General features: G+C 47.0%; 2 protein-coding genes across 2 annotated transcripts; both read right to left on the bottom strand.

Moving 5' to 3' along the window:
• Positions 1-608: 608 nt before the first annotated feature.
• LOC120658524 lies at positions 609-3421 on the bottom strand. The gene is made up of 4 exons (XM_039936776.1): positions 2452-3421; positions 2092-2340; positions 1838-1929; positions 609-1576 (listed from the first exon to the last, which is right to left on the bottom strand). The coding sequence occupies exons 1-4, from the start codon at positions 3283-3285 to the stop codon at positions 796-798; spliced, it is 1956 nt and encodes a 651-aa protein (XP_039792710.1). The 5' UTR covers positions 3286-3421; the 3' UTR covers positions 609-795.
• Positions 3422-7260: 3839 nt separating this feature from the next.
• On the bottom strand, positions 7261-13415 carry LOC120658516 (formin-like protein 13). The gene is made up of 4 exons (XM_039936765.1): positions 12102-13415; positions 11834-12030; positions 8600-8838; positions 7261-8249 (listed from the first exon to the last, which is right to left on the bottom strand). The coding sequence occupies exons 1-4, from the start codon at positions 13238-13240 to the stop codon at positions 7455-7457; spliced, it is 2370 nt and encodes a 789-aa protein (XP_039792699.1). The 5' UTR covers positions 13241-13415; the 3' UTR covers positions 7261-7454.
• Between the last annotated feature and the right edge of the window lie 297 nt (positions 13416-13712).

Raw genomic sequence — 13712 nt, 5'->3', positions numbered from 1 at the left:
GGACCTAGATGACACCTTAAGACAAGTTCGAGGACCGCCCGTGTACTTTACTCCTAAAACTAGCTTGGAGGGTGCATCGTCGGCGAGGTCACATATGGAGATCCGCTACATGGGTGGGTGCTGGTGCGTAATCGAAACAGATTGTCCGTTAGTACTCGTGTTGCGTTAGGAATTAGGATTGAAGAGATATGCTGCAGTGCAGGATCTGACAAATCTCAGTTTTTTGGTTCCGTCTCCTCTCGGGTTTCTGATCTTTGGAACGACTTGCACAATGCTCATGACGTGTACGTTTTTTTTTTTTTGCCTTTTTCTTTTTATGGAAAATTGCGTTTACATGGGCTCAGTACTCGCTTGATAGACCAGTATGGAAAAAGTTGTTTTTACCTCCTAGATAATGGGCCGAGTCTAGGGTGATTCGAAAACCAACTATTTGGGCTCGAAAGCCAGATAATGGGCCGCCAGCCGGGCCGGTAGATAAATAAATCTGGGAAGAGTGCAGGTTTTGCAGCGCGGCGCATGCGTGGACAAGTTTATAGTCAGTTGGTGGATGTCGGCGCACCGGATGCCCATCAGCAAATCCATGTCAAAATTTTGGCGAGCCACCCAGGAACTCAAACTGGACCAATATATCCTATGTGCTTTTAATATTTTGCAACAGTACTATTCACTTAACATAAAAAAGCACCCGACAGACCTAATTTACTGCAGAATTACCTCATTTGCTCATTCTTATGTTTTTATTTTTTTTTGTGTACATGTGTAGCTACAGATCTTTGCTCAGTTACTGTCACCTATTTATTCCTGCTCTTTATCTTCATCGGTTACACTACTGATACCCTCGAGCGCCATTGCTGCATACTGCACATGTCTTAGTAGCACTCCATAAATCTTCCTCCGTACTCTCTCGCACGCATCGCTCTCTTCTTCCTCCGACAGTACACTATCCTTGCTGCCTCTGTCGATCGGGAACATCCTCTCGTGCCGCACGACGCGGTTGAGCCAGTCATCCACCTTCTTCAGCTGCTGAAGAAGCCCTGCGACCTGGGAATCACACGTCGTATAGGCGGTCTCGCTCTCGATGTCGTCCAGGAACTTGTCGATGTACTTGAGGAACCACCGGTTGCAGTCCGACCGCATTGCAGCAGCCAGGTCCAGGGCTGCATTCAGATTGCTTCCCTCGGTGGAAGCATCTGCAGTTTTCTTCGAGGGCCTACTGCTGCTGTTGCAGTTGCACTTCGGCTTGGAACAGAACAGTGGGCTTACAGGCTTTGGTTCGGACACTGGTGCCCTTGCAGATTCAGAGGAGGCTCTTGTGTGGCTGGAGAAGGGTGACAGGTCCGCTTCCATAGCCGCTCTGACCCACGAGATGGCAGATTGCTTCCTGTCCAATGCAGTCTTGGTAGCAGCTTTTGGCGAAGCTAAGGATGTTGAACAACGGCATGCTTTTGCTCGTGTAAATCTGGCCTGCGACTGAGCTATGAAGATAGCTCGATCGAGCTCTTGAGAGAATTTCAGGAACCTGTCGATGAGCTCCTTTGGGTCGTCGTCCTTGTCATATTGTAGTTCAGAGTATTTGCTGTAAAGAGAGAGAAACAAACATTGAGCTGCAGTACATATTTTTCTGAATATTCTAAAGAGATGATGCTATGGACGCTTGTTTTCAGAACAATCAGACACTGTTTTTCAAAAAAAAAAAAAGAACAATCAGACATGAATTTTTTTTCATAAGCTCTACCATAATTCAAATCCAGTTAACCAAATCTTTCAGTGTGGCTCACCTATTTCCACTTAATGAAATACGTACTCAAGCACCTTCGCGAAAAAAAGTGTGGCTCACCTAAGGCACTTTATCAACTTATCAGTGGCAGTTGCCTCTAGCAATCCATTAAGCACAGCTTGCAGCGCCACGTCTCTCTGCTTCATTGCTTCCTGCCATGGGAAATTGGCAGCGTTAGCTTCATGATGTAACGAAAGAAAAGAAAAGCATACCGTGTACATTCAATATTGTACTAGTAGCAGGTCAAAATTAACTTGAATGTTTGACAGAACGGATTCAAGGAGTTAAAAGAAAAGAATGATGAAGCAGTGTACCTTCCCATGCCGCACCAAGCTTGAAGAGAGCGAGCTCCACATCACATTGTTCTCGCACCACTTGATGCCGCTGGACGAAGCGCTCTGCGGCATCGTTGTGGCACAGGAACTGTCTCTGGGCGTCATGCTGTTCCTCCTGGAGAGCACCTTGAACGCCTTCTCTGCCTTTCTCCTCACCGACTCCAGTGGATCATTCACCACGTCGCTCTGGTGTGCGGTGGGTTTTGGGCCGGATTTACCTGGAGAAACCTGCATGATACACATAAAACTTCATTGAATTAGCTTGATTTCTACTAGTTGCTTTGATGAATTGAACACTTCTATAGATTAGATGAGCTAACTGCAAGAGATAGATTTTACACTGTTGCTACGTCTCCGAGGAGCGACGGGTCTCATGTCCTTGCTGCTGCCGGTGAAATCCCAGTTCCTCCTGGCCGTGGACAACGAGTACGATGACGAGACGTCCGATGTGTCGTCGTCATCACTGCTGTTGCAATATACGGACGGGACACTGATCTTCCTCAGGCTCCTTGGGGAGTCCAAGCACCTCAGCACGCTCTCCTTCCTCCTCGCCGCTGACGCCGGCGAGCCAGCGTCGGACAGGTTCGTGATCGACTTGGACCTGTGGCGGTGGCTGATCGAGGCGGGGGATCCCCCCTGCCGCGTCCTCCTCTCCGGCAGCGGGGGAGTTGGCGACGGGCGGCGCGGGCGCTCGGACACGACCTCCTTGACCTCGTCGTCGCCGGAGTCCTGCTGCTGGACGCAGGGGTACCGCCCGGGGAGGACACGGAAGTTGCGGAGCACGGGGGCCGGGACGGACGGCATGAGGCTGTCGACCTCGATGACCTGGCCGATGTGGAGGCCGTTGGCGAGGATGAGGTCGTCGTGGTCGGCGTGGAGGCAGACGTAGCAGGAGTGGGAGGAGTCGGAGAGGCGGAGGTAGAAACCATGGTGGCCCGAGAAGGGGTCTGCGCCGGAGAGCGCGGGGGTGATGTTGGTGACCTGGAGCAGGACGCGGTCGCGGGCGCGCGGACGCGACCGCGGCGTGGGGGCGGCGGGGTCGTCGTCCTCGGAGGGGTCGGGTGGGCGGAGCAGCCGCTGCAGGCTGCCCGGGCGCAGCGCCGGCCTGTGCGGCGACGAGGGCAGAGAAGGAGTCGAGCGCGACGACGGCAGCGTCGTCGGCGGCGGCGCCATTCGCGGAGGAGGGTGGGAGAGGAGAGAGAAAGCCGGTGCGGGATGTGCGGTGGCGAGAGGAGGAGAGAGAATGGAAAGGGGGGAGGCGGAGGCGGAGCTGGATTTGTGCGGGTGATGCGGGGTGGATTTGAACGGCGGCGGTTCGGGCGGCTCACGGGAGATCGGCGATCTCAAATTCTCAACCGACTGGGCTGGGATGGGCTGGGAATGTATGGTTGGTTAGTCGCGATTTTTTTTTATTTTTTATTTTCGTTTTTTACAAAAATATTTTTTGTTTTCGAAATTTATAGAAATATACCCGGGCGCCCCGCTGCGGGGCGGCAGGGACTTTTCTGCAAAAATTTTCGCTGAGCCTCCTGGAGGACCGTCGCCTAGGCCGCCCAGGTCCGTGCCGCCGCCGCCGTAGTAATAATACTGCGGCAGCACGGCCACCTCCTGCTGCTGCGACGGGAGGTAGCCGTAGCAGTCGCCGCCTGACGATGCGGAGTGGTCCGACTCCGGCGGCGGCTCGACGCGTGACGATCCGGCGAAGATGGGGGCGAGGAGGCGGAGTCGCCGTCCTGGCCATCGCCGCCGTTGCCTTTTGTCTTCTCGAACACCCTGCACAGCACCCAGTCCTCCTGCAATGTACGGGAGCAATCGCGCCATTGTTCAGACTTCAGAGTAGTAGCTAGGACTACTAGTCTAGTAGGACTCTAGGAGCTGCGTCTAGGCCACGAGGAGAAAAGAAATATACTGTTAGTACTGGCAGTAGTAGAAGTACGCACCAATTATTGTGCAACGCAAGGCAGTAGAGCGGCCAGTCAAAATGACAAATAGTAGTAGCTGGTCCACTCTGTCTGCACGTACTACATAAAGGAGTACTAGGCATTTAGTGCGTGTGCTTACACTCCTCGTACGTGTCGGCACACCAGTGCATGGCCAGCTTATCTGCACGTTCGCCCGTGCTGAGGACGTCCGTCCTTGCGCACAAGGAGAAGGGTTGCAATTATATCCAGGCGCGCATGTACAGCGTGACCGGACCTGGGCGGCCTGGGCCCGCCCCGCTGTCGGGCGGCTTGGGGGGCCGGGCGACTGGTCCTCCACGGGTCTTAGCACAAATTCTTCATGAAATTTTTTGCAGAAAAGTCTCTGCCGCCCCGCAGCGGGGCGACCAGGTCCCGGCCGCCGGCAGCAGGGCGGCCGGGATATATTTTTGTTAATTTCGAAAATAAAAATACATTTTTGTAAAAAACGAAAATGAAAAATAAAAAAATAAAAAAACCGCGGTTAGTCTTGTTGCTGCTGTTGGGCCTCGCTGATGACTGGTGAGAGGAATACATAATTGTCAGTGCCGACGATGGACACGATGATGTTTGTGCTGCTGCCTGCGTATCAATCATAATCTAGTTCTCTACACTAGATTAGGTGTGATATCGCTAGTTACCGATATTATATCTATATTTATATCTATATCTATATCACTAGTTCTTTACACCATACAGAGAGAGCTTTTTAGAAAATATTTTCACCAAGAATATCCACCTGGAGGTCTCATGGACCCAGTGTGCTCGATAATCAATAGAGAATGTAAAAGTACTCCCTCTGTTTCAATTTGTAAGTCATTTCAATCTTTTTAATAGTCAACACATCTCAAATTTGACCAAATTCATACACAATAAAGTATTAACATTTATAATACCAAATATCATTAGATTCTTTATTAAATATATTTGTAGTTTTTCTATAATTGTGGTCAAACATAAAAATAGTTTGACTATCCAAGAAAGCTGGAATGACTTATAATTTGAAACTGAGGGAGTATAAGATTGAAGGGGAAAGCATGATTTTTTAATTCAGTCATTTTTTTCATCACCAAACCACGCTGCTTACCCACTCATGCACCATCGCCCGGAGCATCCAAACTAATTTTTTATTTTACTATGATTGTTTAGTTGATATTATTAAGAGAATTATTTTATGAAAGTGGGATGATTTTGTAATGAATATTGAATAAAAAGGATACGGCTAATTTACGGCCGACCATATTATAAATTGTTCGCAAGACCATTTAAAAAATAATAATTTACACAACCAATTTTCCTTTTCTACAGACAATATCATCTTGGAGACTTGGACAAACACTCGGAGATTCGGACATACAAACTAGGATGTTGTATGTGAGCGGCAGGGAGAGAAAAGAAAAATGACAAATGATGTCAGCACATGCATGCATATGTGAGGAGAAAATGGATACAATTTCAAACACTGAAAATCATAGTTTCAAAATCGAGTGTACAAATCAAATCCGGTGATATAGTTGCGCTTGTTTCAATAAGAGCTTCAAAACAAGATCCCAAACCACTATGTTTCAATGTTACATTTTTTTATGGGCAAATACTTTTTATTGCATTTTAATTTGCTTAAGACTTTTACAAAATTTGCTTGTGACTTTACAATGTTGCTTGACTCGTCTAAGTTCAGTTAAGTGATATTGATATTTTTTAATGAAGTGATATTGATGTTGATATTGAGAAGATAGATTAGATGGTGTGATTAGAGGAGGATGGCAACCAATTGTGTTGGGTAGTAGGTTGATGTTTATTGAATGATTAGTGATAGGAAACTTTAGCAAGTCAATTGAGCTTTTTTTTACTTAGTTTATGTTGGTATTTTTCTATTTTATGTAAGTAATTTATGTGTCTTTGAAAAATATTGTCGAAACATATTCAAGTGATGTCTTATTTGAAGATCTTTTCGAAAAGAAATACACTTGTGCAATTAGAATTTGAATTTGATGGGCGATTCAAGAACTACAATATTTTTAAATTTTCAAAATTGCTTGCATGTGCTGTGGTGGTAGATAAAAGTTCTCCACTCCAGTTGAGCCGTTACGTTGAGTCAGATTTCAATGTGGATGTATACTGCAGGAAAATGAGAGTACCAGACGATTCCACAAATTCTGTGTTCTATGATGTTATAATGATATATGTTTATATGCTTCTCTCAAACCCTCTAGTCAAATTCAATACTACCCCTGTCCCAAAATATAGCAGCTTTAATTTTGAACTTGATCAACATCAAACATTTTCATTTTTTTTATCAATATATGTTTAAAAATAAAATTTTTTAAATAGAAGAGGTTATATGCATGTTATGATATTTGGTTTTATTATGATAGTATCATTTTTATGTTGTCAATCGTTTTGATTTTTTTACGTCAAAGTTTCAAAGGTTTGACTGGATTTTTTTTAAAAATAGCTATGTTCTATGTCAGAGTAAGTGTATTTATATGCTTCTCCCCCCAAAAAAAATGAATAAAACTTATGGGCGAGCGTTCGACTCCGTGCGTGCCTTAGGTTATCCTTTATGTAGAAAATATGAAAGAGATTCATCATATATATATTCAAGGAACACAATCATTGCTTAACACTAACAAAATAGTCATGTCTTAACTTTTCCAAAACAAAATAGTTGCAATGTGGTCTGTAGCTGCAAAAAATACAAAATAGTCCTCTTTTATATGTACGACATCAAAGTACAGAAGAATCGCTTTGGAGCCACTCTTCCTATCTTGTGATGAACGCTTTGTGCATTAATTAATCTTCCCCATTTTCACTTCGCTGTCACCACTGTGGTATCCTTCTGGTTTTCGTACTTCATTCATCATGTTAGCCTTTCCATCATTCGCAGCGTCGGGCCCTCAGCGATCATGCTGGCAGCGGCCAGCCATGTGTGCAGGCCCATGATAGTGCAGAGGTATCCCATGACTACTACATTTTCTGGTCCAGATGCAGATGTCCAACAGGCTTCTTTCTGAAGTAGTAGTAACGCCCTACTTAATCAGCACACTGCAAACTCAACTGGCTGAGGATTTACAATGAACTGTTTATGATTCCATGAGACCATGACACACTACGTCACTCTCGGTCCATTATCCCATTGCCGTCTGTGCATGTGCATCTTCACAGTTGTAAAAAGTAAGAGAATGACAGATACCATGATAGAGTGAGAAGCCTCTGTCTTATATACTGTATGTCTATCTTTTAACCTTTGTAAAGCTATTACACAGTGACTTTATGTCCTGAGTTCTGACATCGACTACACATGCTCAATTCTGCAAGAATCACAGCCCTCAAATCCGGACAACTATCCTATGCATCAAAAAAATGGTTTCCTAGTAGTTCTGCTTAAGACGACGAGCTATCCTCGTCGGAAGAGCTCGGCTCCCTCCGCTGCTCGTGCCGGCGCGGCGGCAAGGACGTGCCCGCCGAGACACGGAACGACTTGCCGGACCCCATCATCACCCTCTCCGGCGTCCTACCGACATCCCGGCACACACGGTCCAGCGTCGACAGGAAGTCGCTTACCACCATGAAGATCCTCAGCGGATGAGGCTCCTCCTTGGTGGCGTCGCCGTGGAAGTACTCTGTGGTCTCCTTCACGCGCTGCTGCGCGCTCTCCCCGGCCGCCTTCACGCTCTCGATCTCCACCCGAGATCTTCCGAGGAACGCGTCCATCTCGTCGAAGAACTTCTCGCTTGAGTCCTGATCAGGACATGTCTCCTTGAGCTGCATGACAAGCTTCACCTTCTCGAGGTCGGTTTCGAGCCTCGAGACATTGCCAATCAGCGTATCCATCTCCAATGCGGCCGCCCTCTTCACGTTTGAGAGCTCACTGCTGAGCCCAGCAAGTACTTTAAGGCCGTCCTTCTTGAACTGCTCCTTGCTGGCGATGCCAGAATTTACTACTGCTGTTTGATCAGAACTTAAGCCTTCTGATCGGATGATCTCTTGTACCACGAAATGGAGCACTGTTGTTTTTCCATCTGTCGACTTGATGTCTGCAAGCTTTAGGAGAGTGTCAAGTTTGAAGGCCCTGGCTTCGCCTCGATTAGTTCCATCGTTCATGCGGTTCCCAGTCTTCAGAACTGCATCTAGCAACTTCATGAATAACTTGCTGCTTCTCAGATCTGCACAGGCTGCCTGAAAAGGTTCTGAAAAAATATTACGTTTTGATAATTGGCCTGAATGTACCTATTTTCAGTTTCTAAAATTAACTGAATTGACAGCAGGTTACCAAGCCTGCATATGTTTTCTGAAAATCCATCATTTGATTATAAACATATGATCTGCAAACCCTACAACAAATGCGAAGTTACCAAGCGTCTATTTCAAACAATTAGTAACATACTTGTAGTTACCGAAAACAAAATTATTTTCTGAAGAATGGACACACGTAACATGAATTTAATGAAAAACAAAGCATACTAGTTTGTAGTTGAGGAAGTGTTATAACATTCAAATGGAAAGGTCGAATCATCATAGCTATTTACCTCCAGGGTACCAAAAGAATTCTTCAAATAATCCACTTCAGTATCAAAGTTTGCTCTGTACAGCAATGCGTCTACTCTTTTGAAGGCAAAAGGAACATCAAGTACGTCTTTCAGAAAGTGCTCTGCTGGATCAAGTTTTGATATATCACCAGTATAATCTTTTAATTTCAATTCTTCTTCTTTGGTGGGTGCCATCTTAGCTAGCGTTTCATAGAACTCAGACCCCAAATCTCCACTTCCTGTTGGACCACATTTCAAACTGTATTAGTTAAAAAGAACCAAAAGGCATATTGTGACTCCAAACTGTTACCACAACAACAAAAGATGACTCAAACTACTGAAGAAGATATCAAGAAAACAGCAGCCGCAGATTGACCGTGCATGTCGATATCTAAACTAGGATGGTAATGTGTTGTATACAGACCTGCTGCTGCAGGTCCTGAAATCATGAATGCACTGGGAACACTAATGCACATTGCACAACAGTTTCCATTTGTCCATGATTTCTAATTATGTGGCTTGTGTATCACGTCAACAGTATATACAGATATAATTCAGTACTGTAAACAGCATCCTTGAAATCAAAACTGAAACAGACTGTATAGATGAGATATGTTGGTTGTGAACAATAAACAAGGGACATGAATTAATGTTTGTCAGATCCAACACAAACAGCTAATCAATGTTTCCATGTGATTGCATAAGAAAACAACTGAACCATAGGCCCACTACCATGCCATGAACAGCAGCACCGTACTCTATGAAAGGAAGCCGCACAAATAGCTCCTATCATAGCTGTTTACGTAATCATCAACAAAAGGTTTACAGTGCTAATAATTCTAATTAGTGTATGCTGGATAAGGAAGACACATAAGGGGTAAAGTAAGAAGAAATCTAGGGCATAAGTCACAGAAGTCAATTCCAAAACCAATAAAGGTGCTAATCATGTATGTTCTACAGCAAAAATAAATAATAAATCTATTTAGTGCAACGATAATGGATCAAGTGGCCATCATATCCAACAGCTCCTCAGCACTTTCTTTTTGGTGGTTAACAACTCCTCTACACTAATTAATCCAAGAGATAACCCCAGACTGGCATAACACATCAAATTGCGCATCCCGCATGAAACAGTAATTTTGGTTGAGAAGAATTATTTGAACCGTGGCAAGATATATGAACACATGCCCTCATTTAGATAAGTCGACTGCCAACTGTTATTTCTTATGCTGACAGAAGTTAGCATTAGCATACAATAGTGAGCCCACTTCTCACCCTCCTTGTGATCTTATATATTGCACGTAACATACAGAATTTTCAGAGTTGAATGTAAGAAAGCTGTTCAGGCAAAATTTTAAAAACTGGTTAACTCATAACCAGGTCAATTAACAAGATCAATGCCCTTATTTATTATAAGAAAGCACATCAACTAATCAACAACTTAAGATCAAGCAATAGAACACCTAAATTTAGTATGGATACCCCATGATGTCAAGACAATCATGAAATTAGTGAACCTATTGCAACTACTTCTACAAGGAACTGAGCTGGTGAGAGGTCTATTTGTTCTTCTTAATGCAAAAGTACCTAGTTTCTCATAGGTATCCTGTTATTTTATTTCACAAATTAATTTATCAAATAAACTCTTCATTACTTTCATAATTGATAAGTAACTGTTGAAAAATTATCAGATAGCTGAAAAAAAATTTAGGGCTACCACATATTAGTTGATGAAATGCATATGACAAATTCCAAGAACATTAGTTAACAAATTGCAAAGATAAGTAGATAATAGGAATCCCGCCATCATCTACATCTACTATCCGCCAGATTTCCTTCTTCTATAAAGATTTTAGGCAACAAATGAATATGTCACATCTTTTGGACAATACGAGAGAGAAGCCGACAAGAAGAGGATGGTGGAAGTGATAAAAATTCTTGAATTGGATATGCAAAGTTCGGGCCGCATTTACCACTTTACCATTTGTAACTACAGATGTTACCAAGTTGGAAATGCATATGTGTGACATAACATAATCACAAGAGAAACCAGAAGCATCAGAAAGTAAATACTAAATAACCTGCATCTTTTTGAAAGATGCTCTTGCCTCTCCAATACGGCAATACATGCCTTATTCTTTGTCCTGAACTCCTGATCTAACCATGACCTTACATGACATGATTGATGACGCTACATCCCTGATGGTTCACACAAACATCCACTCCAGCTAATCAAATATTAACACCATAACTACATTAGAAAATAAGAACAAAGTTTTATTTTGGATGCAGTAACCCAAGCTGAACTATCAACAACAGAAGCTTATTTGGAACATATGGTGTGTTTCAAAGGCTGCAGAACTAATAATGCAAAAACGATCCTCGTTGGAACGCGTTGCATTTTAGTCTAAGTGATTGTGAAAGTAACCCTCCACCAAAAAAAATCTTGAATATGACGATTGTGGTCAAAAGGCAGGACAGGTATAGGAGCCTTCACTATCAGTGCATATCTAAACAAAAGAAAAGGTGCTTTATAGGATGTAGGAGAGATTCCCTGGTATACTAAGAAATTTTATTTATTAGGTAAGCAATACGACAGTCTCCCATGTCTAAGAATTGTGTTCAGGCATAACCTGAGAATATAGGAGTTAGCTACCCAACTCTACAAATCGCAGACTAATAACATATGAACGGCAGGAATGTGGACTGGTGAACAGTGCAAAACGTATGATGCAAACCCTATACCAGAACAGCTCCAGAGGTGTATAGGTTGGCAGCAAGATTCGTCAGACGCTTAGAAGCTATTATTATTAGCCTGAAATTTACCAAAGTATAACTCCCAAGACAAAATCTCTAATTAATCACACCCTCCCTTTAACTAACCAACAACAATATGAGGTACCCATTTTGGCAGTATTTTAAAAGCTCTAGTCAGCCATTCAAACAAAAGAAAATGCCAAATCGCCTATTTGCGACGGTCGTGCTAGCGCGGGAAGGCGGTACTAAACAAATTTTGAAAATTGAAAATTTGGTCTTTGTATTTTCCTGGGACCAAAGAGAAGCACCAACCCAATCACTTGTCAAGTTGTTGTGCGTACTTTGTTTAGCAGTAACTAGATTGTACTGTGAGGACATGTGAGCATTGGGATTGCACAAGGCTTTAGAAAATTCCAAGCTTCAGCAGGGGACCAGACTAGAACTGTGATTGTAAAAAAACTGAGAACACAAACTCACCGTGCATGAGTGCTCCAATCACATTATCCGACGTCACATTGAGCGCCTTGAGCATGATCGCGACGTTTTGCAGCCGTTTCGGGTCGAGCAACCGGCTCTCCTGCTTCCCGGCGCCTCCCCTCCTCGCCGTCTGATCGGAATTCCCCGCGCCGCCGGTGTTATTCAGGAACAAGCTCTCCATTGCCGCCTCGTCCACGCTGCACCAATCACCACGGCTCAGTGCAAAACGATGAAGTGTTATGGAAACACGAACGGGAGAGGGGCTCACCGGAACGAGTCGGAGTTATTGACCTGGTCCCAGACGGTGGTGCGGCCGGAAATGGCGCGCAGCTTGTCCCAGTGCAGCGGCTTCAGGCTCGGGGGCTTCGGCGGCCGCGCTTTCCCACCGTGGCCGTCGGGATTCTCGCCTCCTCTGTCCTCAACAGAGGGCTCAGGGGGATTGGTTAGCGCCAAACTGGCGAGGACGGCGGGAGACGGGGACTCCGTGGGCATCGGTCGCAGCAGCCTCTGCCTCGGCGGCGGTGGGGGCGGCGGCGGACGAACAGGCCGTGGGGGATTGGACTGTGGCGGAGGCGGTGGTGTGGACTGCACGGGCACGGGAACAGGCGCGGGCGGTTGAGGAGCAGTTTGCTCCAGGGCGCTGCGCTGGCTCGTGCTCCGGCTGAACCAGGACTTGGCGGTCTTCGGCGCGGTGTAGAACGTGGCCTGGTCCTCCTCATCGGAGGAATCCCCCGTGGTGGTCATCGGAGGCGTGGACGCCGGCGGGGGCGGGGGCTGCGACGCCGGCCGCTTCAGCGGCGGCAACGGCCGGAGGTCGGGGCTCGGCTGCTTCACGAGCGCGAGCGGGCGGAGGTCCGGGCTCGGCGGCCGGTGGAGGCCCACCTCCACCATGGTCGTTAGCGGGTCGAGGTATATCGCGTCGGACGCCGTCGAGCTCGGCGGCGGCGACCTCTGGTGCCGCGCGCTGCTCCCGAGGTCGCTGGCAACCCTCACGGCCGCGGCGCCGGCGTCGGGCCGCGCCGGCTTCGCGGCACGGAGGACGCTGCCGCTGTCGCCGGCCCCGCCGGAGCGGCGCCGCCACAGGAGGAAGCACGAGTAGAACGCCACCGCGAGCGCGACGAGGCCCGTGGCGAGCGCGATGGCGACGGCGTTCGTCACGCTGGGCGAGGACCGCCCGCCGCCCTTGGCCGCCGCCGCCGCCGCCGAGGCATCCGGCGGGGGAGGAGGCGGCACGATCGAGTCATCGGACCCCGGGGGCGGCGTGGAGTCGATGGGGAAGAACGGCTGGTGGAGCGACCTCCGCCGGAGGCTGCCGCCATCAGCCTCCGCCCCCGCCGACAACAGCGACAGTCCAGCCACCACCACCACAGCGAGCAGCGCCCTCACAACCTCCTCTCTTCCTCGCATCAGGAAACAAGCTCTGGTAGAACCCAAAATTCTCTAATAAAACCCCCCAATTCTCTTCCGATTTTTTTTTTCAAAATTTCGGTGTCGTCGCTTCAGTTTCTGTTTGTGGCGTGGCCTTCGGAAGGAGAAGGGGAGGGAGGGGGCCGCGCCGCGTCACCGAAGTGGCAAACGAGAGTGTGCTGTACGCTCCACGCGCATAAGGGAGCGGCTGCTCCTTTCAGAGACACACTGACATCTGGGCCCCTGCTTCAAGGTGCAAAGCAGCCGTCCCCACAAGTCAGAGAATAACTGTACGGGGGGTGATTTGCGGTTCAGGTGGGGGTGGAGGTGGAAGCGAGCGAGCCGCCATTTCGGCGTGTTCAATCGGTCGGTCGCACGAGAGGACCACGCTGCCCCGGAACCATCAATGCTCCACTGACTCGTGGGACCCACCAAAGCTGGGCCACCCGCGTCAGCATCAGGGCGTCCTGCA

This window comes from Panicum virgatum, chromosome 2N (genome assembly GCF_016808335.1).
Source record: "Panicum virgatum strain AP13 chromosome 2N, P.virgatum_v5, whole genome shotgun sequence".
Classification (NCBI taxonomy): domain Eukaryota; kingdom Viridiplantae; phylum Streptophyta; class Magnoliopsida; order Poales; family Poaceae; genus Panicum; species Panicum virgatum.
The sequence above is the reverse complement of the archived record's forward strand: the minus strand, read 5'-3'. Positions and strand labels throughout refer to the sequence as shown.